We start from the raw sequence: 27686 nt of genomic DNA, 5'->3' as shown, positions 1-27686 counted from the left end.
AAAGTGTGTGTGGGTCTATAAAAGTGCATTTACTGTATGTCTTTCTGCATGTGTAGTGCATTTTTCATAAAGGGGACATGTTAATGTGCATGTTAGTGTTTGTATATAAAAAACTTTGTGACTCTGCAGCATTTGAGTCGTGTGTGTGTGTGTGTGTGTGTGTGTGTGTGTGTGTGTGTGTGTGTGTGTGTGTATGTGTGTGTGTGTGTGACCACGTTTTTGACGGATGAGAAGAGGAAGGGCTCAGACATGCGAGTCTGTGTCAAGCCACAAATCTGTCTGTATGTGCATGCATGGATGTGTGCTTTGTTTCCAGTCTTTAGCTCAAGTATATTTAGCAAAGCAAAAGCAGACTAAGAGTCAGTTCTCAGTGCACTCGGGAGCAAATGGTAACTGCTACCGATGACATTAACACGCAGTCGTTTACTTGTTTCTGTCCGCAGTTTTATAGCCGAGTCAGAGCAGTTGAAAGACCAGTGGGTGGATGCCATGAGGAATGCCATAGGTGAGGCCTTGTCCAATAGCGAGGTGGCAGAAAAGATCTGGGCAGAGCCGACCAATAGTGTCTGTGCTGACTGTGGGGCGGCCATGCCGGAGTGGGCAGCCATCAACTTGTGTGTGGTGGTCTGCAAACGATGCGCAGGTTTGTGTGTGTGTGTGGATTAGCATTTTTGTTTTCATGTTTGTGGTGTGTGAATCTGTGTTTTTATGTTTCTGAGTGTTTTCTGGATTTTGACATTGTTCTCATCTTTTTAAGTATCTGCAGCGTCACACATGTTTCTGTCTCATGAATGTTAAGCAAAAACGTAAATTACTCAACCATTTCTACTTTTATGATCTGAATAAATGTCATTATTGAATAGCACGTGTTAAGAATTATACTAGGGTGTTAGCTGTATTGCGGTAAAGCAATTTAGGTTTTTTTCCTAAAATTAGCGTCCTGTTTCTGTTTAACTGTTATGGGGGCTTTTTTTGGGGACTTGGGGGGGGGGGTCTTCAAAACCACTAAAAATACGCAGGGGATCCAGTACTAAAAAAAAGATTGAGAACCACTTGTATGGCTGTAATTTGTTTTCAAATACAGTGTGTGTGTGTTTCAGGGGAGCACAGAGGATTGGGTCCTAGCATATCTAAGGTTCGTAGTCTGAAGATGGACAGGAAGGTCTGGACAGAAGAGCTCATACAGGTACACACACACACACACACACACACACACACACACACACACACACACACACACAATCAGTTCCATGAGACCTTGATGTTTTTGTATTTACATCTAATAAAGACATTTTTTAATTTATACATTTAAGATGTTGCCACCAAATTTGTAGCCCTAAAGGAAGATGAACTACTTATCTATTTGAGCAATTTTTTTTTACAGTTGCTTAAACCCACAAAGTTTATTTGGTACACTTTTACAAAATGTAGCCTTGTAGTAAATCTTTGTGAGGCTTAGTTTGTGTTGACTTTGGGACAGCTATGTGGTAAGTTCTGAGGCATTAGTTAGTGGTCGTGTTGTAAGGAGCTGCATTATTGTAATTTACATGTATGAGCAGACCACATATTGCTAACCTGCCTCCATATTCACTGTAGAGCCACTGCAGTTGCTACAGTCATGCGCCTTTTAATACTCTGGAAATTCTCCTCCTTCACCCTACCTGTGACGCAGGTGTTCCTTCAGCTAGGCAACGAACGGGCAAACAGTTTCTGGGCGGCTAATGTCCCACCGAGTGAGGCTCTGACACCGACTAGCTGCAGTGAAGAGAGACGGCGCTTCATCACCAACAAATACCGCCAGGGCAAATACAGGAAGTACCACCCTCTGTATGGAAACCAGAGAGAGCTCAACAATGTAAGATCGCGTCTCTCTTTTTTTAATTCTTCGTTTTCATCTGTGTATCCTCCCAGTATGTATGGTTATTGAGACACTGCGTGAGCATATATGAGATTGTTGTGCAAGTTGTGTGCAGAGTGCAAAGTGCAAAGTCAATCAACATATCTTATGAAAGGTTTACGAACACAGGGAGGATATAGAGACTGTGATTTAGAGATGGTTGGTTATGCAATCCAGTATGACTAAATCGTCTTTTTATCCCATCATGGTGTCCTAATTCATTTACTCGCTTTGTAACACCCATTGCTGCTGAATATAGCATTGAGTTTTGCTGTTGCCTCATAATGCAGGGCTTCCCAGCAGATTTTTTTCCCAGCAGTGGTGTGCTTATGTCTCATGGGGGGGTCACAGGCTTAGTTGTGACTGGAATTTGCGATTGCACGAGCATAAACACACACACCATACACTACTGTACACCTGGACCCTCACTGCTCAGACTATGACTAAATGACTCTGTGTGTTTTTTAGTCTTTTCAGTGTTGGTTCTTGTACTGACCTGTTAAAGATAGACAGACAAAAGCAACACGATGGGTCATATAGAACATGTAAATACACATATTTAGGGCCTGAAATTGCACTAAAAAGAGGAACATTTAATCTTTCTCATACTTTTGTAGTGAATGTGAAAGCACTCGGCACTCTCATCTCAGAAGTCTGAAATAGCAAGTATGTTCTCTCACATTCTCGCCAGTCACTGACAATAAAGTAGCCAGACTTCAGCTAATTCTCTTAGTGGTTAAAACTTTTCTCATTTCCGAGCCGGTTAATTCGGGGGAAACTAGATTTTTCACTTTACATTCAAGGGACCGGTTTTAACTAACTGCAGCTGGAGTGAAAGGCATGTTCATAGATTACAAAACTTGGCTGAATCTCTGATAGAGTTCAACATGTGAAGCACACTCAGCCAGTTTCAACAATCTTTAATAACTGACATTCAGAGCCTAAGTAAAGTCAACACAGACATCAGAGTGATATTAATGCAGGTTTCAGCTGTGAATTCCTGGCTTGCAAAACCTTTTAAGGTCATACTAGTGGCTTAAGAGAAGCGGCAGCGGCCTCATTTACAGTGTTGTCCAAGAACTACCTGTTGACGACAGTCCTCCTAAGATATCCTCGAGCCCCTGTCAGTCAGAGCTCTGAAATTATAAACCTGTGACTGCTCATGATGAGACAGTAAAAATCCAAGAGTAGAAATTTTGAGAAGATTTTTTTTTTTTTAAATGAGGCTTGAAGAGTTTCTGTTGTGTCCTCGCTGTGCTCCACTGTGAGAGGTGAATAATGTCTCAGCGTTTCGGGTCACTCATTAGCTGCTTAACCTACTTATCCAAACAATGTGGACTGCTCTCTGACACGGCGAGTGTGTGAGTGAGTCACATTTAGCACCTGACTGTGAGTTTTATTTTTCCTCCCTCAAGCATTTCAGCTCGTGTGTGTGTGTGTGTGTGTGTGTGTGTGTGTGTGTGTGTGTGTGTGTGTGTGTGTGTGTGTGTGTGTGTGTGTGTGTGTGTGTGTGTGTGTGTGTGTGTGTGTGTGTGTGTGTGTGTGTGTGTGTGTGTGTGTGTGTGTGTGTGTGTGTGTGTGTGTGTGTGAGAAAGGGATAAAGGAAGCTGTCTTATTGTTGCGCACGCACACACCAATCAAAGCTGCTGGTCTTCCCTTCTTCATTCAGTCCCCCCTCTGTGATGGCTATCTCTTTTTCCAGTTACTACTTTTTCTCTGCTGCTCTTGCTCAAGGCTAGATTATGATCGCTGTGGCCCTTAGATCTTTTTTTTCTTGTGGATGTACAACTTCCCTCTCATTTCAATCAAATAGGAACTGAAATGATTGCTGCTCTATCTGTTTTTCTCTAGATACTCTTCAGCTTTGACTTGCTTTTCTTTTAATTTGGGCGTGTCTTTAAATAAATAATGAATAAATAAGTTCTGCAGTGTGTTAACTATGTAGGTGAAAACTCACTGATAGTAAGGAAGTGTGTTAGGAGGGAGGAACAGTGAGATATTATATTTGTGTTCTGTATGAGCACAAGTCTTGGGCTAAATTCAGATTTGTTGATCTACTTCTAGCTCTTCATCCCCACTTCTCAGTTTTCTTTCTTCTTTGTTTTTCCCTTTTTTTTTCTCTCCCCTAAATGTGACATCATTACTCACTGCTGTAGCTGGAATGTGCTCTAACTCCGCCTCTCCCTCTCTTCTCCTCCACTCCTCCTCCTCCTGTCCACCTCATTGTTTGGCTGGGACTGCTGCAGAAAGTCTGTCTACTCAGTCTTACACTTTTCTTTCTTATTTGTAAGCGGATGGTATTCCTTTTTAACTTTCTGTAACACTTCAGCATCGCATACAAGACTTTTCTTTTGCATTTTTGACTCAGTTTGTCGACTGACAAAACAGGGGAGTGATTGAAGAGAACTGAAAGCCCACAGGTAAGGCTATGTATGCTGCTGAGCTATAGGACAGGGTAGTGAAAGTATGTGTCTGTGTGCTGTTGTGTTTTAACCCTGTAAAAAATGTAAATTTGAATGTGTGTTTTATTGACGGTACGAAGTGCTTGTACAGAAATGTGTGTGACTGGACTGTGGATCTTTTGATTGGTTTGTGATCTCAGTGCAGCTGAACAAACACACATTTAAGTGTGTATACATGTGGTCTCTGTCTACTCGGAGTGGATGATAGGCTCACTTCTGTCAATGGACATCATTGTCTCTCTGTCTCCCTCTTTCAGTCTATTCTTCCTGCTTTAACCCCCCCCCCCCCCCCCCCTTATGCACTCTTTTTCATCTCTACCAGTCAGTCAACTATTGATGCTTTCCCTAATCTTTCATTCTTTACTCATGCTTCAGATTCTCTTGCAAGACATCAAAATTATTTCAAGAACTTAATGTCTATGTTTCTCTATTGAAATGTGTTAATGCATGCAAAAAAATCCTAAATGTCACACAGAAAGTCAACCATATTTCTGTGTTGTGTTGTATGTTTGTCACTGTTACATTAATAATAATAATTCACTGTCACTGATTCCCTTCATATTTTGATGGCAGAAAAAGAATCCAAAGACTGTTGGATGGAGCGAACAAGAGGTTTGGCAGAGAAATGTATGGCATTGAGTTATTTAACAGAAGTTTTGGCAGCCAGTTTGTGCGTGCATGCATGCCAAGTTTGAGTTACAGTACCTTGCTTTGTTTCACTTGTTAAAAAGGAGCTATCTGTTTCTGAAGACTGTAAAGTGGATCACTGATTCCACTTGACATCACATGTCTCATTTTTATTAAGAACATAAAAGTAAAAAAAACATAGTCCATACAGTATGTTCCCACCTGGATGAGCACATTCCACTCATCTACTGACGACCCAAGTCTTTTAGAGCTTGTGTTTGTTGTTTGTAAGTTGACTTTGTGCTGGTGACTGATTTGGTTTTAATTAGATTTTTTTCAGGAATTTAAAAGCGCAACAACTCAAAAGAGTATTGTGACAAAAAAATCTCTTACTTTGAAAGCATTACTAAAAAGATTTATTTCCTAAGTGGCCCTCAATGGAAACATGCACATTACTTTTGAACACAAGCAACACTGCAGGACATAATGCTTGCTCAGTTCATATATTCTGGAGCATTTTTGTGAATTATATCAATTTCCTTGCCAGACACAGATTGGTTGAGAGAGACTCGAAGATATCTGACACTCGTTTAGGCTTCAATAACATTTTCTTCACACTGTACCTTCATTGTATTGCTTTTCTTAAGCTTGGGTTTAGAGCCAAATAATATGTACTCTATCTTTCCCGGATGTAAAGACAGTTTGTTGTCAATCAACCAGTCTCAAACTAATGTCCTGTATTACTTTGGTATCATTACTGGACTCCAGCAGGTTTGAGTCATCTGCATTCAGCATCATTTTAAATGTCACTGCTGCCAGTTTAACTTATCGTTAATGTTAAAAACAACAATGGACCTAAAATGGAGCCCTGTGGTATCCAACATGTGACCTCCATAACTAGACAGGGCCTCACCAAGTTTACACACCTGTTTCCCATTTGCCAAGTAAGATTTAAACCAATTCACAGCTGCGTCTTTTAGTCCTACACATTTCAGTTTTTATTAACAGAATGCCTGACATACCTGTATATCTCCCTCGCTTTCCATTTTTATCTTATCAAAGAAATGTAAGCATGTGTTTGTAGAGTGAGTTGTTCTTGAAGCAGACGATATGCTTCCAGTTGACACCAGTTTGAAATTGACCCACCTATAGTTACTAACCTCAGTTTTACTGTCTTTTTTATGCAGAGGAATGGCTTTAAGATAACTTGTGAACTTTCCAGTGCATAAAGAAAGATTCACAACATGCTCTTATACTGTTAATATCCTTTATAAATCCAGCTTGCAAGTTGCCTCGTCTTTTGCTATGTTCAGACTTTTGTAAAAGAAACAAAATAAAAAACCATACCAAAGAAACCAAGAAAAACCATTGCATGCCTGTTACTTCCGGTGATGAGGCTACTGTGGTTAAAAAAAAGGGCATAAAAATGGCAATTATTATTTTCTCATGACTTATGTCTCCATCAAGTTCCAAATAGATATTTTGAGACTTTCAACCACAGCAATCAACATGTTATTTGTAGTTATTTAAGCGTGGCGACAAAGCTGTGAGGCAATTGTAAAAATAGTTTACGGGCTTGTTTTTGTGTTTTTATTGTTGTGGGAAGTAGCTTCAATAGAAGAAAAGTTCCATCTCTTTCTTCATCTCATCTTTTGTTCCCTTTTCCAACTCCTTATTTCCATCATTCATCGTAAATTGTCCTTGTTTTCTTGTTTATTTTCTACTTTCTTTTCCTCTCTTTTTGTCTTTCTTTTTCTGTATGCGTCTATTTGTCTTGGGGTTTTATATATTCATTCTTCTCTCTCCCCTCCTCCTTCTGTCTGGATTTTCACGTCCGCCTCCGTCTCCATCTCACTCTCTGTGTAATCCGTCCCTGGTGAGGTAATGATGGAATATGTTAAAAAAAAAAACAACCTAGTCTTCCTCATCTGGATTTAATATATGGACATGCGTACACGTCTAAATGTGGGTGTGTTTTTGGCTGGACACTCAGTATACAATGAAGTGGACTCAGCAGAGGAGACTATATGTGTTTGTGTATGTGTGCGTACACATAGGGAGTCTGTGTGTGCATTATGTCGAAATCGTAGCCAAGCACAACCAGCTGCTGATTAATGTGACTGACTCAAAGACTTTTGATCTTCCTTTCACAATATTTTTCTCTTCTTCTGTTTCTCTCATCCCTTTCTTTTCCTCCAATTCTGTCCCGTATAAATGCAGAGGCCAGATGGAGGCCTGTGATTTTAGGGCTTTTCTCGACACACCCAGATAAAATCTCTCCATTTCTCTCTTTCTCTCTCTCTGGGGAAATTTGGTAAGATTCTTGAATTCCCTCTCCCTTCTTTTCTGTGTGTGTGTGTGTGTGTTATTACATTACTCTCTTTTTCATAGGCAGCAGATGTTGGAGGGTGTGAGGTCTCAACTCAAACACTCAAATAACCCATTTCCTCATTGTACTTTGTTGCATTGGTTCACTGCTCTGGGTCAGAAGGCGCATACTTTAGCTGGCCATTGATACATTACAGTATGCTGACCTACATGCAGCATTCAAACCTTCGCATGGAAGTCCATATGGGACACAGAGGGCCGGCTTGTTCGTTTATACTTGAAAACATACACACAGATAGTTATCAGGCGTAGGAATGTGTCACTGATCTGTACGCTTAGTAGCATCTGGGTTCAGTGTCTATACTGCATTGAGTGTGTGTCATGACGTGGCTTTGGCTTGTAGGTGACTAATGATGGCCTGCATGGATTGATCTGAAGTGTTTTTTCTGGTTTGTGGATTGAGTCAGTGCCGCTAAACAAGGTGGTCAGCCGGGTAAACCTATGTTTTTATGTGTCACATCTGAATTCATGCTGAAAAAACTACAAGAAGAAAAAAACAGACTTCAATTGAAAAGATCAAGATAAAAATGCCAGTCAGTCACACTCCAGGTATCAACAATCTTGTCTAGCTCAGGTTTCCCCAAACATCCAGTCTGCCAAACAAACATACTCCCACTCTTACAGATTGTCAGTATAAAGAAACTTGATTCAATCTTTTAAACGCTGTCACTTCTGTCTTTTTACTGTTCCCCACCACTCTAGTCCCCCCCTGCCTCCCAACCCTCATTTACTGTATCAACCCATGTTTCAATATTTTAAAGACTGCATTTTTCCCGTCTTCCATCCCTTCTGCTACAATATAGTCCGATCAGATGTGTTGAAACACAAATAAGTATTTACAGAGTGTAGCCAGCAGAACGTTGGCCTCTTAGCAAGATACCTTCTCTCATTTTTTTAATTTTTGTAGCCAAGATGATCCCAAAACAGCACTTTTATCATTTGCTTCATTCGTAAACAAAGAAAAGCTGCCAACAACGATGGCGGTCCAGCCTCAAAAATACCCAGAATGCAGCCCTAGTTTTTATCAGCATGTGTATGTTTACGAGAAGATGCTCCTCTCCAGATGCAAAAACTTTTTGAGTTGGAGGAGAGGGATGCAGTTTGTCTATGTGTCTCCTGGTATATGTGGGCGTCTTGTGCAATTTTAATCTTTGTTAATTTGTGTGTGTGTGTGTGTGCATGGGTGTCTTGTGTAATTTTAGTCTTTGTTCATTTGTTTGTGTCTTAGTGTAAAGGCTCAGTAGTGCTTAAATAGAGGAGGGGTTTTTTCTGTATGTGACCGAGAGCTGTGGAATTTGCCAATCAGATCCAAAAGAGCTTATTTGTTTTAACAAAAAGCGTGTGTGTGTGTGTGTGTGTGTGTGTGTGTGTGTGTGTGTGTGTGTGTGTGTGTGTGTGTGTGTGTGTGTGTGTGTGTGTGTGTGTGTGTGTGTGTGTGTGTGTGTGTGTGTGTGTGTGTGTGTGTGTGTGTGTGTGTGTGTGTGTGTGTGTCTTTAGTTCCCCAGCTGAAAAAACACTGCATCCTCCTTTTCGTAACATCATTCCTATTCTGATTCCCCCTCCTTCCTCTTTCTTTAAAGCTAGGTTTACAGTATTGTAGATCTCTCGGTCCACTCACTATGTCTCAGTCATACTTACTGTAGTTGAGGTTCTTAAGGTTCAAGGTATCTTTATTATCCCGAGGAGGCAATTTGATTCGAAGCCAACAGTAATACATAAGATAAGATATTCCTTTATTATGCCATGATGGGGAAATTACAGTATAATTGCTACTCAATATTAAAGTAGCAAAGTGGACAGTAAAAAAATAAGAGCGTCAATAAAAAGAATAAGTAAGTACAAAAGCAGTAAAAAATTTATTAAAATAATAGTAATGGTGTCATTATGTACAGGAGTAATATTGGTGTTGAGTGAAAATATACCCGAGTTTGATATTGTGATTGCACAGATTTAAAGTCAAATATATATATAGCATCATAAATTCACACAATACACTAGGGCTGTCAAAGTTATTTTAATGGCCTTTTTTTTTTTTTTTTACGTGCGCACGTTCTGTTTGACCCTTGTCCCGGTCTGTAGTTTGAAAATAAGGAAGTGATGCAGCAGTAACGTTTTGGATAACAAGCAGAGTACGTTGAGTCTCAAATGCCACTCGCTGACCAAACATACAGCTGATACAGAGACGTCTTAGACATCTAGGGAGGAAGGACCTGCAATATTGCTCCTTTACACACTTTGGGTGTGTCCCTCATGCAGTGGAAGTCATCAATCATCAGAGATATCAGAGAGACAGCTTGGCCATCATTCTCTAGACATCGAACAGCAAATTAAAGTAACTATTTCAGATTGTCTTTTACAAGCTTGATAGCAGCAGGAATAAATGACCTTTTGAACCTGTTTGTTCTACATCGTGGCAGATTGTATTTGAATCCTGATGGTAGCAACCTAAATTCCCATCATATACTAGGGCTGTCAAAGTAAATAACGCGTTAATGCAAATTAAATAAAGTTATGAATTTTCTTCAACCTGTTTGCTAAAACGTGGGACTGCATGCAGTTAAAAGCAGAGGAGAAGTCAATGAAAAGTAGACGAACTAGGGACTTGGCCCCTTCAAGATGTTTAAAAACCAGGTACCCTGTCACATCATCCGCACCTCTACCTGACCTGTAAGCAAACTGGAGAGAGTCCAACTTCACCAACTCTTCAATAGTTTTCATAACCAGAGAGGTGAGTGCCACTGGCCTGAAGTCATTGAGTGTTTTTGGGATTTTGTTCTTCAGCACAGGAACAATTATTGAGTCCTTCTGAAGACGCGTCACCTTGTGCAGACAAGGGGACGACTGGAAAATGAAACAGAAGATGTCTGCCATCTGCACAGCACAGTTTTTCAGAACTCGACCTGCGCAGGGCCGGACTTCTCCTTTCATTGACACCACAGAAAAGTTTCAAGACCATGAACTTATCGATGGACACATTATTATGTACAGTGTTAAGATTAACATTTTTAAAAACAGACACGTCCTCATTAAAATCATAGGCATTAAAATGATTATAAAAAAACATTCAGTTCTTTAGAAAGGTCCAGGTTAGTTGTCCCATTCAAGGAAACTTCACATTTTTTGGGCTGCATCCTCATCATGTTTTTCTCACCCTCCCAAATAGCGCGTGACTTGCCAGTGCTGAGCAAGATTTAAACTTTGTCTTTATATCAGCTTTTGGCAAGCTTGAGTTCATTTTTCACCTGTTTTGAGAGTAAAGTGAAGCTACAGTCTAAAGGCAACACTGGGATTTTGTCCTTAGGATTGTCGTCAGGTGCAGAAATGTATATTTGTTTATCGTCATCTGGTTAAAACTGGCTTATTTGCAGTGATGATGATGCTAATCCACTTGTCGGAACTAAAGCAGTGGTTTTGTGTTCAGGGTGTGGGAGGATTTTCTTCTTTGACGTTTGTATCTGTTTGTTTTGAACTTTCAACAAATGGGTTTTCCTTTTTTTCCCACCATTTTCCCATCTCTGTTTGCATTTCCATCTTAACTTTTGTTCTCGGTTGCAGCGTCTTATCGCACATTCGGAGGTTGTAATTCAACAGGGATGTAATGGAAATCCTATAATTGGACCTCCAGTGAAATAGAATAGTAATAGTTTTACTTTTAATATGACTTAACATTGTGCATCTATACATAACAAGCAGCACTCTGTAGTTTTACTTTTTCCATTAGGTGAGTGTTTATTTCACCTGTGACCCTCTAAAATGAAGCAACGGTTCACCTGGATTTACAAACTAATCACTATAAAATGACTCCAGGTTGCTTTGTTATTAAATATACATGTAGTGGATTTAAAGTGCTCAACAATTGGCACAAGACTATGCTAGTGGTTTTATCATAATAATAATAATAATAACCTCCACTGGACCTATAAATCCCCCCTGATAATTCTTTTGATAGTAAAAATATTTCATTATCAATTGTACCAGAGAAAGCTTTGCATTAGTTTCTGCTTGTAAAAGACATAACTTTGTTGACAAGTACTGGCCAAAGTAAAGCAATCAGAAAGCTGATGATGCTGTTTGCGGTGGGGGCTCAGGAGAGATCCCACTGCAGGTTTCGAAGCCTGCCTCACACACACACACACACACACACACACACACACACACACACACACACACACACACACACACACACACACACACACAGCTGTGTATATTTGGGTTGTACAGCTTGAGTTTAACCTCAGCTGTTTCCTTCGAAACAAAAAGCTGTCAGAGCATCACATGACATGATCAAATCCAGGTCAGCAGCTGCAGGATCGTAGTACTAGAGTCAGCCGTTTATTATCAGAATATTATCATTCCTTAACATTTTTTAATCTTTCTTTCTTTCTTTGTCTCACTGTCGCTGCAATCCTCCCTGCACATGCTCTCTCTTCCTTCCTTCTGTCTTCTGTCAGTGTCTCACTTTCATGCCCCACTCTTCCAGTTTAATAGTATTTAAATAGTTTTCCTATTGTGTATCTATCTTATCTTATTATAATAGTGGTTGACTGTTCAGACTTTGTTGGATTTTCTGTCACTCTTGTCGGTCACAAAAACACTAAACAGTGAATTGACTTGCACATGCTGTAAATATATGTATATATGTTGATGGATAGTCTTTGAAAGTATTTGACTTCAAGTCTGATTGCAGCTTTCAAGGCTGAAGTTCATTGTTTCTTATGCTAACACACAACATGTAATTCTCGTCTTGTTACTTTTGCACTGCAGCATTCACTCGTGTGTTTCTTTGTGTTTATAATTGTCTCTTCTTCTCTCCTCCCCTAGGCATTGTGTATAAATGTCCAGTGCAGCGACGTGCTTGAGACGTTAAGCCTGATTTTCTGTGGCGCAGATGTAAACTGTTCGACTGGTATGGCCGATTGCCCCTCCCCTCTCTCCCTGGCCAATACGCACTCACAACTCTTACAGGCTGAGTTACTTAGCCACAATCTCAACACAGGTAAAGTATAAAGCGTTATAATCAAGGATGTGTGATGGATATTGTTATTTGGCTGGAAATTCTCTCCTTGTATGCTAATCGCTCAGTCCCAGTGTACATGTTACAATATATAATATGTTGCAAATTACATTTTCTTTATACAATGCTTTGTAATCTTCATTATGTCTATGTTGTTTGTTTCACAATACTTTGTTAAATGATTGTGTGGAGAATTCAATACATATTTCTGAGTCATTTGAGTAGTGATCATTTCTTGTTTTCACTTCGTCGGATACATTTCTCTTAATTCCGAGATGCTGATTTGTTTGTTTTTCTACAGAGCTGCCACAGTCAGTAGTGGATGGGAACATGGAGACGAAACCTTACTCACCACCGCTTTGTGTGTCTCACAATGGCTTCCTGTTCAAGACTGGATCCATGGCTCGAGCTATCACAGAGCGCAAGTCCAAAGAGGGTATGCATGTATGCCGTGTAACATTACACACTACAGTGTTAAAAGAAGAACAGTAATAATGAATGTTGGCTGTTCTCTAAAAGAAAAAATGTTGCTTAAGATTCATCACCTTTAAGTAGAAATACTTTGTTTACTGGCCACACTATAAGAATTACAAGACATTTAACTCACGGAAATACAGTATTAATACCACTTGTGTTTTTAAGCTTGCTGAATCTTTATTGCAATCAGGAACACTCTCGTCATAGATTAAACCATTTATTGCAACAAATGGTAATACAGTTTTACTTGGCGTTGAAGGCTCCACTCTAAGATACTCCCTGGATTAGCCTTAAGCATGCTGAGCTAAAAACAGGGAGCGCAATGCAAAACCCCCCTGCAGAGTGGGCCGAAGCAAGACATGAATTTCAGATTGACCCTAGAGCCATGATGGGACACTGAACCAGAAAGGTGGAGGCAAGCTTTGCCAGCAGCAGTGTGAGCAACAGTGAAGCAAGATTAGTGTAGGTGGGAGTCATATTTAAAGGAACCGTCTTGTGGTGAGAACAGCTGTTATTGGTGTGAGACTGATAAGGTGTGCTGATTCAATCAGTGGCTGTCAGCTGATTACAGTTGTGGGTTGCATGACTTCCATTTCCTGCATGAACTAACGCGTTGCTTCATTTTTTCTTCCATGTAGAGTTCAGTCGTCGCTGGTGCACATTGAATGATGGCACCTTCAGCTACTATGAGAGTGACAAGAACTCAAACCCGAACGGAGCTCTAAAGGCTTCAGAGATAGTCTGTTTGGCTGTTGACACGACTGAGAAACATGGGTACACACACACACACACACACACACATAAAAATATGGATAAAACTAAATCTGTCTAGTTTTCTGTCTAGTGAAATATTTGAAAGTCAGTATGCGTAAACAAAACATTTCTCTCCCTTTTCCTCCTGTTTTTTACCCTCAGGTATGACCATACCTTTGAACTCTACTCAGAGTCAGAGCGTCTTTATCTGTTTGGCACTGATGACCCACAAAGCCACAAGGAATGGGTCAAATCCATTGCCAAGGTAACCACCTAAATGCATGTTATAGTTAATTAAATAGGACAGTACGAGTAAGAGTTCTTCGGCTACATAGAGGAGGAAGAAGAATTAGTTTTTCTCCTTTAGTAGAACACAGATGAGTGAAACGTTAGCAGTTTGAGCTTTGCTGATGCATTAAATGCTGCCTAGTCTCCAGGACAGGGCTGGCTAATGCTGACTTGTTTCCTGTGTCACTTATTTTCCTTCGCAACGGCTCTTTTTATATGACGAGACAATTATAAGCTGCATGATGGTGTGAAATTCACAGTCACTTTGACCCTCTGCTCTGTGCCACTGAAAGCCAGTTTGTGCTGTTTCCTCAAATTGATACATCTGCCAAAAAACTAATGCAGCACTTAAAGTGTAAGTTCTCTGTGCCTCTCTGCTACAAGAGCTTTCGCCTGTTCTCTAATAATTTAATTAAGTCTTGGCTGAGAGTTTCAGTAATGCACAATACTACTTTAAGAGGCATCAACAAAAGAGAAGTGAATCAACAATTAATGTGCAAATTATTACAAAGCTGCAGTGACCCCCCTTTTTTATTTGCAGAACTTTATCCCAGCCAGTGCAGAGCCTTTACTCAGGTTAGGTTTCGAGCGGATCGGGCGGCTGAAGTGTAAAGACGGCTTGAACCTGCAAACGTCCAAGGTGGGTTGGTTCGCTCTGGTGGGCTCTACGCTTCACGTCTACCTGGAGAACAGCCAGGGAGAGGAGATACACCTCCGCAAACTCAATGAACTCTGTGAGTGAGACGCAGACAGATTGTGAACTTTCGTCGTGCATGAATGCAACAATGGCTCTCTGGAATAATATGATCACTACTCATTTTGTGTTTCACAGCAATCCAACAAGACAATGAGGTGCTGGTTCTGGTGGAGAAAGGCAGGTGAGACGGGAGAATAAACTCAGAACTCAAAACCACTTTATCCAGTATAATAATCTTTGCTTTTTTTAAATATAATCCTTATCGTGAAACATTTCTAATTTCTTCTCGTCTCCCCTCTGTCTCCCTCTCTTCTTTCTCAGGACTCTGTACATAGAAGGAGAAAGGAAGTTGGATTTTGCTGGTTGGAGCGCGGCCATTCAGGCGGCAGCGGGGAGTGGAGGAGACACACTGAGCCAGCAGCAGCTCACAGAGACAGACATACCGATCATAGTACACAGCTGCATTGGCTACATCACACAGTGTGGTGAGAGAAAAATCAAAGAGTTGGACACAGACAGTGACACAACTCGAAATCATTTTAAGAGTCACTGTAAAGGGATTATACACAATAGCACACACATTTATACACTTGAAACTCTCCTTTTCATACAAGCTTGTATTTCATTTCGTTACTGTGTGTGCGGACTTGGCACTTTGTGTGTGTGTGTGTGTGTGTGTGTGTGTGTGTGTGTGTGTGTGTGTGTGTGTGTGTGTGTGTGTGTGTGTGTGTGTGTGTGTGTGTGTGTGTGTGTGTGTGTGTGTGTGTGTGTGTGTGTGTGTGTGTGTGTGTGTGTGTGTGTGTGTGTGTGTGTGTTCTTGTGATATAATAGCAGGAGGTCTGGCGCTGGGAAGAGACCAACGGACCCCAAGACAACAAAACAACTCTGTTCCACCTCCATTTCTGCCCTCGCTCCCTCCTTGCTTCTTTCCTTTCTCTCTCTCTTTTGTAGTCTCTCCTTTTATCCCATGCTCTTCATTCTTTGTCCTCCTCCCACCTTCGACCAGCTTTCTTTTTATGTGAACTCTTTTTTACTGTGATTCTCTGTGTTTGACCTTTTCCTCTTCTCACTACATCATTTCCCTTTGATTAACTGTATGCCCTTGTGTTTCCATATATTTGTGAGAGAGAGAGAGAGACGCTTGATTATGCTGATATGCTCTACTTTTCCGTCAGGAATGTCATTTCCTCTGGTCAGCTCTCTGAGAAACCACGGAAAAACTGTCCTTGTTCTGACTTTCATTTATCATGACACAACTTCTGACGTAATCATCTTTTATTTTGCGATCCAGTGCAGAATTTGTCAAACCTTTTGTAGCCGCTTGTCCTGAGCTCTTGATGACTGTAGACAGATAATGAACTGTAGGCGCTTGAACTAGATTTCAGGTCCCAGCAAAAAGTCAAAGTCAGTCTCAAAGAAACTACATTGAAACTACTTTGTTAACAGTGACTCAGTTTTTATCTTATTTGTATCAAAGAGTTATGGTTAAAATGAGCAGCTAACAAAACATGAATCCTATAAGGCTTCAATTTTAAGTAACAATGTTTGAAATGTTTATGGCAATATGCAAAAGGTAATTTAATGCACAATAACACACTGTAGAAAACTGCAACTGCTCTACACTGCCCTCTATGGGTTGAAATGGTGCATGTTTGTCACTGTCACTCACTGATGTCACAGCAGATATTTTGTGGTTTTGCCATATTTTGCGTCCCGCAGTCATTTGAAAGCTGATGAATAACACATTCTTTGAAATAACTCATCTGCATGTGTGAAAGTTTCAGCCAATATAGAGCAGTGCAGCCGCAGTGCTTTATATTAGGAGTAATCTGTAAGAACGTTATTTATCTAAAAAAAGAACCACATCTTACCCAATAATGGTTTTACAGTTTGTCCTTTTGAAGACCGTACATTTGTTTTCTGAATGTTTAACATCATGTTTGTGTGATTGCGTTTATCCAGGCTTGACGTCTGAGGGGATCTATCGTAAGAGCGGCGTGAACTCTCGCGTGGCAGCGCTGTGCGACCGATTCCGTCGTGATGCTCGCAGCCTTCGTCTGAGGGAAGGAGAGCACCAGGTGGACGACGTCTCCAACACACTTAAACGCTTCTTCAGAGACCTGGAAGAAGGATTGTTCACGTCTGAGGATGGAAGCACTTGGCTGAGTACTGCCGGTAAGAAAAAAAGTGAAGTGAGGGTCGTAGAATCAGTTTTCCACTTTCCACTCATATGCGTTTCTAACCATGCAAATAATTGTATTTTAATTTAATGAGGTTTGGGCATATTTGCCACTGAGAGTTGGTCTCACAACCTTTGAGCGCAATTAAGACTGTGAAATGCTGAATTTTAAAATCCTACAAATGAGGGTGTCTGCATTGCAATGAATCTTCAGTGGCTTGACACTTTAAACTTATAGCTTTGAATCTCACTTTCTATTTGCTTTCTGTGTGTCTTTTCCTTTCTCATCCTATCTATTGGCAACTACTATTTCATTCCTGCTTCTCCTTATATTTACCCTGTAGTCATCATTTTCTCTCTCTGTGTCTCCTCCAGCCATTCAGGATGAAAGTAAGAAAATCTCCCAGTACCAAGTGCTGCTAAACAAACTGCCTCATGTCAACAAGGCTACACTACAAGCCCTTATCAACCACCTCTACTGGTGAGAAACACACACACACACTAACACACGAATACATTTACATCCTCTTGTATCTCTGTTTATGTTCGTGTTCACACGTGTTTTTCCTTGTTGTGTTTTAGTGTGCAGCGTTTTTCTGAGCTGAACCAGATGAATCTCCATAACTTGGCCATAGTGTTCGGTCCAACACTGTTTCAGAACGATGGGAAGGACTATTCCGCCGGCCGCGCTGTAGAGGACCTCATACAGCATTACACACTCATCTTTGAGGTCAGATTAACTCCTTTCTGTAACTCACTTAAATGTTTTATCTTTACCATCAAATATAATTAAATTGTGATTCACCACAAGGGTGTGTACTATCACCTCTTCTCTATATTTGATATACTGACAGCTGTAGATCAACTTGTGACAGTAGCTTCCTTGTTAAGTTTTCGGATGACACTGTCTTGCTGTCCCTCCTTCAGCGTACCCAACAGATCCATGGTGCAGTTCTCCCTGCATTTGTAGATTGGTGCAAAGACAACTTTTTAGAGTTAAATGCATCCAAAAATAAAGAAATGCTGATTTCTTTAGACGTGATAAGAAGGCCTTCACTGAAAGTGTCATAGATGGAGAGAAGATTTAAACTGTCAGCTCCTACAAATATGTTGGCACTGTTTTTGACAACAAGCTTAAATGGGATGCAAATACCGAAGTGTTGGTCAAACGTGGACAGCAGAGGATTCATCTCCTTCAGATGTTGAATTCCTTTTCTGTCAGTCCAGTGATTCTCTGTCGTTTCTATCAATCATTCATTGAAAGCCTTTTAACTTATTCTTTTACCTGTTGGTTTAATAATCTGTCACTAAAGGACAGAAATAGTATCGTGAGAACCTGCTCTAAGATCATCAGACTTAAGCAGAAAGACCTAGGTTCCTTATGGGAACTACAGGTCATGAGGAAGTCACAAATATCTTCTTGAGTACTTCCAGGCATATCTTAAGAAATGAATTTTCATTATTGCCTTCAGGGCGTCGCTATGCCCAACCCGCCTATAAGGGGAACTGTTTTTCCAAGTCCTTTATCCCCTCTGCTGTCCGACTGTTGAACAAATCTATGTGAGGTCCAGTTGTATCTGTATGTTATTGCACTGTGCAGTTGGATACTGTAATGCATTTTTTATCATTCAGAGCTTGTATAGGCTTCCTCTTAATGAACTATTTATTGGACTAGGGCCTGCAGATTTTGCACACTGACTTTGCACACAGCTGCCAACTCTTCTTCTTTCTTCTGTGTTTTATCTTGTTATTTATGTGTACGAGTATGTTGTGGTGCGAGCTGTCAAATGAATTGCCCTTCAAGGGATTAATAAAGTTGTCTTGAATCTTAACTCTTGAATGATAGTGAGTCATTTTTGAATTGCAGAGTAATCAGATTATATTCTTACTGTATTTTTTTTATTTGTTCCTTGCAAATTCTCTACGGAAAGCGATGGGAAAAGATTAGGAAATCTTGGGAGAGAGAGAGAGAGAGGGGGAGGGAATGTATAATGATGGGGCTGATACCAAGAGTTTAGCATTAAATCCCGTAAGTCATTGTTAAAATGTAGTTCTCATGAAAGATAAACACTCAGCTACAGGAAGCCTTATCTTGACTGCTTTATTTGTTTTGTTTATGGGATTAAAATGCGGCACCATGCCAGTGGTATTATAATTATCTGCATGAAGCTGGTTTAGCAACAACAGAAGAGTTGTGGTGGAGATTTCCTCATAAAATCTTAAGATTGATGTGAGGTTATAATTAAAGTACGATGTGAGCCGATGTTTGATTTCATTGTTTGTGCGAGTTAATGAATGTTTGCGTACTTGTTTGCAGGTGGATGAGCAGCAGCTGAAGAAGCAGCTAGAAGAGATCACTGTTATCATCCAAGTGCGAGAGAAACTCAACACAAAGTTTCCTGTGAGTTTTAGAAAAACAAATAAAGTTTTTATTGACCTAACCTGTCTCTCTGTAGATATGTTGCATAATAATGTGCTTCATACTCTCTATACCACACATGATCTGCTTCATTTTTTCAATTAATGGCATGATCAAGTGTTTATATAAAGCAGTGTTAGCCTAATAAACCACAGCTTCTCCTTATCTGTATGCTAAAGTTGTGCACGTATGTATGCCTTTAGTTGTTATTCTTATGCTTTTATATTTCTATCTGATCTTTTCTATATATATATGTGTGTGTACATTTCAGAGTACTGAACCAGGTGGGCATTTCATCTGTACAGTGTACCTGGAGGAGAAGAAGGAAACAGCAGAGCAACATGTTAAGGTAACCTGGACTAGATGACACAATATTAATTTAGATATGACATTTCTGACACCGAAAGCACTTCTCTCATGTGGTGTACAATAAGTGCTATAGACCAAACAACATACAATAAATTATCTGAAAACTGTAAAACTATGTTGTGTGTCCTCAGATCCCTGGTTCTATGACAGCAGTAGAGTTGACATGTGAGGTTTTGGACCGGCGCAACATCCCAGTTAGAGACAAAGACTATTGGAGCTGCTGGGAGGTCTGTGACAAGGAGGAAATGGGTGAGACGGATGCTTCCATAAATACATCTTTATCCTTCTTTCTTTATTATATTCTTCCATCTTTTCTTCTCTGAGCACAGATTAAGCTTCAAGACAACATAGGTTTATATGACTGAATACAAACTGTGTAAAATTAACATGAAAAAGATGAAAAGAAATATAAACAATGATGCAAAAGCTTATTTATGCCTCACTCAACGTGCAGCCTGACCTACTCACAATGACACAAAGGCCAGAGGCAAATGGATCATTTTCAGCAGTGTGTGGTTTGTTTTTGTGCCTGGTGTGTGTACCATCCTAGTTCCCCACAGGGAAGCATGTAGGTGGCTTATCAGATGACAGTAAAGCTCAACTGATGGGCAGCTTTCCCATCATTGATCAGAATACCAACCTGCTGGTTTGAGAAAGGAGACAAAGGAATGATACAGAGAAAGGGAAGTACATTGAAAGAGTGAGGGGCGGGAGAGATGAGTGGGAGTTTTGTAGGTCAGTCAGGTTTTCACCACAGACTGCACTTCTGCACTGCAACAACAACAACAAGAAATGACACAGTTGAAAGATATAAGTTTGGGGTTATTGCTCCCAAAAATAGCAACAAAGACATTTTTATAGCTTCTAAAAAAAGTCTACACTGTTAATCATATTGTGAAGAGTGTTGTTCAGTGTGACACGTCTCAAATCTCATGTTACTTTATATCCTGTTTTTATCTTGTGTCTTCTCTCAGAACGTCCGCTGCACTATCAGGAGCGAGTCTTACCCATCCTTCACTCCTTTGGCACCGACTCCCATCTGCTCATCAAGAAACACGTGGCCATGGAGGCAGTGATGGTCTACCTTGGTAAACACACAAATTAATATTCTTCTTATTAGATCACTGCATTGCTATGCCTCTACATATCTCCATCCTCATTAAATCCTTATTCTGCCCTCCAGCCACTAAAGTCGACGCATCCAAACACGGGATGATGAAATTCAGAGAGGAGCGAAGCATCCTGGGGTTGGGGTTGTCCACTGGCAGTTTCCATGACCGATATTTCATCCTCAATTCCATCTCTCTGAGAATGTACAAGGAAGTCAGAGTAAGATGAACACACACACAGACACGTTCAACTGTTTTCTCCGTTGTCAGTCTGTCACAATACTCATTCACTATGTTTCCTGTCTTCCGTCCGTCAGAGTAACCGTCCAGAACGTGACTGGCCATCAAAAAATCTGAAGGTGTACATGGGTGTCAAGAAGAAACTGCGTCCTCCCACATGGTGAGCACATACAGTTTAGCCACAGAGGTAAACAGGTACCAACAACAGAACCAAAGACCCTCAAATTAATGACTATCTATTACTTTCTTTACTGGGAACTGAAGGTTTTTAGTTGTTCCTGTAGCATCTGTGACTATTAAGAATATGCAATTCTTTCTATCAATCAATCAATTTACAGTTATTTGATTGACAACCTGATAATAAGACAGAACAAATGACAAAATGTTTGAAAAAAAGACCAAAACTGACCAAACTGGAGACCAATGCACCCAAGAGAAAATAAAAATGTTTAAAAATGCTTTAAAATTGTAATTAAAATAAGTGAAAATAAATAATTAAATAGATAAAAATAGTAAAATAAGAGAGAAGGTTTATTAAAAGTAAGAGGAAAAAACTAGGTTGAAATATATCTTTCTAAAAGGAATCAATCTGATTATGTTTAATTAACATCTGCAGAAATGGGAATGCTATTTGCACATCAGTTTCAAAGCTTCAGTGTATGATAGTACAACACCTCCGCACCACTACACCACCAGTGGGAGCTAAAATTAATGCACCTGTAAGCAAAACGCAATGTTATTTTAATTCTGCCTCTCCAGCCTTTAGTTATGTGACTAGACATCAGAGTTAAGAACCACTTCTGTAACTTCACCTGCTATCGAGCATAATCATTTAAAATAATTTGGATTTAAATGATGTTTTTTCAAAATGTTCTGCGCCTGCTCATGGGGGATTTCAGAGAGACCAGTAGGGGGCAACCTGAGCTCAAAAATCACAATCACTAGCACACTGACAGACATCTTTCTGTTGAAACATTTATTCATTTTTTCTTTCTGTCTCTTTCTCTTTTTGTAGTTGGGGGCTGACAGTGGTCTATGAGAGTAAGAAACAAGAGAAGCCAGAGAGACAGCAGTGGTGAGTAGCTGTTTAATGTTGTATGTGCAGCATGTGGAGCCTCATATATGATGCACAACTGTTCAACAGGCAACAAGACTGGGAATAATCTGATCTATCTGTATCATGTCTATGACTCCCTACTAGTTCACCTGCCTTTATTGCACTTTATTAGCTCTGTGCTTATATCACTAAATGTGGAATATAAGTTATTTACTCCTGTCAAATTTTAAAACATTGACTTACTACAATCAGCTTCAAGCAGCTTTTCTCTCTCTGCAGGAACATGCAAACATACTCAAGTCTAATGCTTTCCTTATTTCATGCAGGGACACACATTTTTCCCCTTAGTGGCAGAACGATCACATTTTTCAGTTTGCATGTAAACACAAGCAACTTTAGAGAGTGCTGGAGGTTTCTCAGTAGGCAGAGAAAACGGGTCAGATCCCTGTGTGAGAGTTTAGAGAAGGAGGCATATGAAAGGTCGGCTCCACCCAGGAGGGAAACACATAAGTACACCTGTAACGACGGCTCTATTTTAATCTGCTCACTCATACGATGCGTCCTCCTGTGCGAGCGTGTACGCGTGGATCAGTTGTTTCATGTGCTCATTCATGTGCGTGCACCGTGTGTGTCCGTGTTACAGTCGGCCCCTGCATTGTCAACAGCAGTAGACATCAGCACTCAGTTGTAATGGGAGAGCAGTTCTCATCACGCTTTAGGCAGTATCATCTCTCGGTTACGCTTCATCGTCACGTCTCCTTGCAGCAAAACAAAACACACCTGAGAGGAAGAAATGGAGGAAGGGAATGGAGTGTGGAAGAAAGATAAAGTAGGAAAGGAGAGAAAGTGGAAGGTAGAAAGAAGAAGTGTTTCGCTGAAGGGAAGATAATGTATACTGAGTCAGAAATGATGCATTTACTGCAGGTAAAAGAAAACTTGGTGAGGAGAAGAGTTGTTAGAGATAAAACAGAAAATGGAAATATGAAAAAAATTAATTAAATTACCTACTTGCACTTTATGATGATGATGCCATCCATCCATCCATCTTCTTTCCGCTTATCCGGGGTCGGGTCGCGGGGGCAGCAGCCTAAGCAGGGAAACCCAGACTTCCCTCTCCCCAGCCACTTCGTCCAGCTCTTCCCGGGGGATCCCGAGGCGTTCCCAGGCCAGCCGAGAGACATAGTCTCTCCAGCGTGTCCTGGGTCTTCCCCGGGGTCTCCTACCGGTGGGACGTGCCCTGAACACCTCACCCGGGAGGCGTCCGGGAGGCATCCTAACTAGATGCCCGAGCCACCTCATCTGGCTCTTCTCAACGCGGAGGAGCAGCGGGTCTACTCCGAGCTCCTCCTGGATGGCCGAGCTTCTCACCCTATCTCTAAGGGAGAGCCCAGCCACCCTACGGAGGAAGCTCATTTCGGCCGCTTGTACCCGCGATCTCGTTCTTTCGGTCACTACCCAAAGCTCATGACCATAAGTGAGGGTAGGAACGAAGATCGACTGGTAAATCGAGAGCTTCGCCTTTCGGCTCAGCTCTCTCTTCACCACGACGGATGATGATGATGCATTTAGTTTTATCCTGTTATTGCTTCTATGGCCAACAAACTTTTCTTAATGTCAGGATTTTATCAGGGACACTGATGAATTTTCAGAATTGTATGTACATTTTATGCTTCAGCTTCGTAGAAACCATAATCTCTAGTTGTTGATAATGTTCTAAAGTAGCAGCCTAGTTAATTGCACAGAAAAGTAAATTGCATTGTAGGAGATTACTGTGTATTATAACCGTAGGTATGCGTGCTAGAATAGAGTGACTGTCCTCTTTTGAATCCCAACTAGCACTAATGAGCTCTGTTGGCCCTAATGATGCAAACCTGGGAGAGGGAGGAGCTGTGTGTGTGTGTGTGTGTGTGTGTGTGTGTGTGTGTGTGTGTGTGTGTGTGTGTGTGTGTGTGTGTGTGTGTGTGTGTGTGTGTGTGTGTGTGTGTGTGTGTGTGTGTGTGTGTGTGTGTGTGTGTGTGTGTGTGTGTGTGTCTGTGTGTGTGTGTGTGTCTTCTCATACTTTCTGGGACACATTTCAGACCAAAGACCCATTTAATTGGGGATGGCTTGTCCGAATGGGGACAAAAGCTGTGTCCCCAATTTCGTGTGTGTTGGCATGTGTGAGATATTTCCCGACCGTAGCTAAACTGACATCTGTGGCGACCTTTATTCTGTGGACTGTTTTGTTGTGAACTCTGCGTGTATCAATGTTTTGTTGTGTCTCAGCGGAGAGCGCTCGAATAATTGTTTAGACTAAATCTGTGCACATAACACTATTAATTGTATAAAATAAAGACTATTTATTCAGCACCACAGCATGGCTGATGACTCAGAGGGCTATGTGACGGTACCGTGAGTGGCATAAAATATGCACGTTCACACACACAGACATTAGAGGCACAAACACACTCATCACGGACACGGATGCACACACAAACAAAAACACTGAAGGTCCTAATCAGTGTTTCTCTTTGTTGGGAGTTTAAATTATGAATCACACTCACAGGGCGCCCTGGTGGCCTAATGGTTAAGGCGCATACCACATAACTGCGACATCCACGGTTCAGCTCCTGGCCGCAGGACCTGTGTTACATGTCATACAACCCCCTCCCTCCTTCCCTCTCGCTCTCTTTCTCTATTTCTCCCTCTGTATTTCCTGTCTCTGCACTGGCTGTCAAATAGAGGCAAAAAGCATTCTGAAAAAATCATCTTTAAAAGAAACAAAACAGGAATCACATTCACTGTTGACGCTCTTGGCACTACTACCAGGTGTCATAAGAGAGAATATGTCAATTTTAGTTAATATCTTCTTCTACTTCTCTTGTTTTTCTGGTCCTTTTTTCCACATTTCCTTTAGTTTCCAAATGTCTCCCTGTCTAGTGTCTACTCTGTTTTCTCTTCCTAAACCCCACACACACACACACAATACCACCTCCTGATTCTTATCACACAGTTTCTCTCACTCTCTGTTTATCCGCAGGTATCTCTGCTGTGACACTCAGTCAGAAATGAGGGAGTGGTATGCTACCTTTCTCAGTATCCAGGTGCGGTTACACACACACACACACAACCATTATGAACCTTGCCATTTTGCTGTTTGATGGTCAAAATTCATCCTTGACTGTGGTCATGTGATAATAGCGGTCATATGTGGGAGGAGGGGTCATGCTCTTGTAATTAGTCAACCACAGCAAAGTGAACATGCATTCAGCTTGTTCCCTCTTATATGCTCCTGTTTGTCAAAGTGCTTTAATATCACTTCTCTCTCTCTCTCTCTCTCTCTCTCTCTCTCTCTCTCTCTCTCTCTCTCTCTCTCTCTCTCTCTCTCTCTCTCTCTCTCTCTCTCTCTCTCTCTCTCTCTCTCTCTCTCTCTCTCTCTCTCTCTCTCTCTCTCTCTCCTCTTACAGTATGACGGCAACATTTGGCCTCAGGATGGACTCCAGCAGACACGGGTTAGCCGTGTGCTGCCGGATACTCGTCATGGTAACGTGTCACTGATACCGCTGCGTGGCAGTGAGAATGAGATGCGGAACAGCGTAGCAGCTTTCAGCCAAGACCCGCTTGCTGTGAGTCAACCTACCAATCATGGGACTAATCTAGGACACCCAGCCAGCTCAGTCTGAAGCTGCTGGCTAATCAGAGACATTCATGCTGAACAGGTGGTCCAAACCCTCAACTTTGATCCTCACCATCACAAGAGATTTGCACAGATCTTGCACCAGTTGTGTTATATGTACTTTACATTTAGAGGCCAGAACTCAGAGTTTTACTTAGTTTGAATATTTGAGATATAAGATCGTGCATGAAAACTCTACATCAGTCTTGCAAAAAAACATGCAACGGTCTTTCAAAAGTTTTCTTTTTAATATTCCATCCTGAAGGACAAGAGTTGGGGGTTACACCTGAGCAGGATCAATCATCTCTGTTCTGTGATTTATCTTTGATTTTAATCATGACTGGATTCTTAAATTCTGGGTTTAAACCAAAATAGACTAAGAGCTTTTCTCTGTGAGACACGAGTGTGTGTTTTCATGAGTTTGGATTCCAGGAGAAGAGAATAAATTACTAATTTGTGCCAGGGTCTAAAAATGTTTTAAGAATCCAGACAACGTAGAGAGGAGCTGACTGCAGCATCTTCATATTTCAAGTGGTTTGAATCAGAGTCACTACATGAGTTATTCTGGTAAGACTTTGCCAGAGCTCGCTTCAACACACCAGGAAACAACAGAACATGTTTGAAGGGAATTGATGCCTGCAGGCAAACTACAGCTAACCGTGTGTTTCACAGCACTGCTGCCATATCAGCTCACAGAGTTGTATACTTGGCAAGAATTTGACAAACCTAATCGCTGTAGGTTTGCTGGACTACATTTCCAGTGCACTGACATCAGACTAGACCTGTTCAACAACATCAGCATCACTCCCTTCCATCTGTTCTCTTATTTTCATAGAAAAACTTGAGTGCAGCAATCTAAAATAATTCATCTGTACTCCGTCTTGGCGCTTTGGGACCAGATGTCCACAATATGATAATGCTGTTGTCTCCTCCTGTTTTCGTAGTCGTCACATACCTCTCATTAGATTTCAGCAGACTGCAGCAGCACATTCGAATTCACCTCAGTCTGCCGTTACTCCTTTTGACAATAACAATGATTTCAGGGTTGCTGTGTTTTTGTCTTCCACATTGTTTTTTTTATTATCGATTCTCGTCTTGAGTGTATTGACTTGATAACATTTTTTTGTGGAGAGTGAGAGCATGTGTGATTGCTTTGGTGATGGGGCAGAAGCTGGATTTATGCAGGATGTTTGTGTATGTGGAGGTGGGAGAGAGGTTCATTGCATATTGATACGTCCAAAGATAAATATGCATCTCTGACGATTTCTCTGTTTGTGTTTTAATGTATGTATGAGACAACTCAAGACACATTTGGTCTGAAGCAGTTTTGCAGTCCATCACAATCTTCACCCCCCAGTTTCTCCATCTGTCCATCTCCCTCTCTCTATTATAACCTGTTTATTTGTCTTTCAGCTCTTTAGAGATGTTCGATAATGGTTGCTGCAAGGAAGGTAAGACAGTTTCACCCTCACATTAGTTTTTAGGTTAGAAACTCACAATCTCTACATGCAATGTCCAACTCATTCAGAAAAATATGTCATATGGCAGTATAAATATGAGAAAAATATTGCTTCATCAAGCTCAACGTTTTCATGCAGACAGTGAAGTGCATCCTGGCTTATCACGGATGATTCTTAATAGCATATAAGTTAACCATTGAAATTAACATTATCGCTGAGTTTAAGGTGCTCTGCTGGTTTATCTCCCAGGCTGCATCTCAGGCTATGAATCTGTGTTTATCTGCCCTCTTGACCGCTGCTTATTGAGTCCACATTTTACGAGCAGCCTCATATCTGGTTGCCATGGCTCCGAGACACTCGTAGTCTGGAGGAAAATTTCATGCTTGACTTCCCAGGGGAGTCTGAAAATGCGGTGAAACCAGTTTTAGGTTTAGGGATAAAGGCTGCATGTTGGTTTCACTAAGTGAAAATACAAACTTGTACGAGTTATATGCATACAGTCAGAAGTTTAGGATGTGGACGCCTAACTCTCTGGATGTCTCGTCTTTTTAAAGGACAGATGATCGGCCTCATCAGACGACCGCTCAACATTCCA

General features: G+C 40.9%; 1 protein-coding gene across 3 annotated transcripts in view; it reads left to right on the top strand.

The window, feature by feature from the left end:
• The window catches only part of LOC133980206 (arf-GAP with Rho-GAP domain, ANK repeat and PH domain-containing protein 1-like), a 52951-nt gene extending 25276 nt beyond the window's left edge, over positions 1-27675 (top strand). Inside the window, exons 11-34 of one of the 3 annotated variants that reach the window (XM_062418846.1) lie at positions 444-643; positions 1101-1186; positions 1673-1855; positions 12196-12370; positions 12690-12824; positions 13504-13639; positions 13781-13883; positions 14448-14640; positions 14739-14784; positions 14925-15088; positions 16566-16778; positions 17158-17263; positions 17365-17512; positions 19100-19183; positions 19473-19550; positions 19702-19819; positions 20545-20658; positions 20754-20899; positions 20997-21079; positions 21935-21994; positions 24996-25059; positions 25423-25581; positions 27045-27082; positions 27646-27675. In XM_062418846.1, the coding sequence (XP_062274830.1) occupies positions 444-643; positions 1101-1186; positions 1673-1855; positions 12196-12370; positions 12690-12824; positions 13504-13639; positions 13781-13883; positions 14448-14640; positions 14739-14784; positions 14925-15088; positions 16566-16778; positions 17158-17263; positions 17365-17512; positions 19100-19183; positions 19473-19550; positions 19702-19819; positions 20545-20658; positions 20754-20899; positions 20997-21079; positions 21935-21994; positions 24996-25059; positions 25423-25581; positions 27045-27065 (2815 nt within the window). In that variant the 3' untranslated portion in view covers positions 27066-27082; positions 27646-27675. Of the gene's footprint in view, positions 1-443; positions 644-1100; positions 1187-1672; positions 1856-12195; positions 12371-12689; positions 12825-13503; positions 13640-13780; positions 13884-14447; positions 14641-14738; positions 14785-14924; positions 15089-16565; positions 16779-17157; positions 17264-17364; positions 17513-19099; positions 19184-19472; positions 19551-19701; positions 19820-20544; positions 20659-20753; positions 20900-20996; positions 21080-21934; positions 21995-24995; positions 25060-25422; positions 25804-27044; positions 27083-27645 lie in introns of those variants that run through there. The other 2 variants (XM_062418847.1, XM_062418845.1) reach the window with 2 other exon arrangements.
• Positions 27676-27686: the final 11 nt, after the last annotated feature.

The sequence above is a fragment of the Scomber scombrus genome, chromosome 5, assembly GCF_963691925.1.
Source record: "Scomber scombrus chromosome 5, fScoSco1.1, whole genome shotgun sequence".
Lineage (NCBI taxonomy): Eukaryota > Metazoa > Chordata > Actinopteri > Scombriformes > Scombridae > Scomber > Scomber scombrus.
This window is presented reverse-complemented; position numbering and strand designations above follow the sequence as displayed.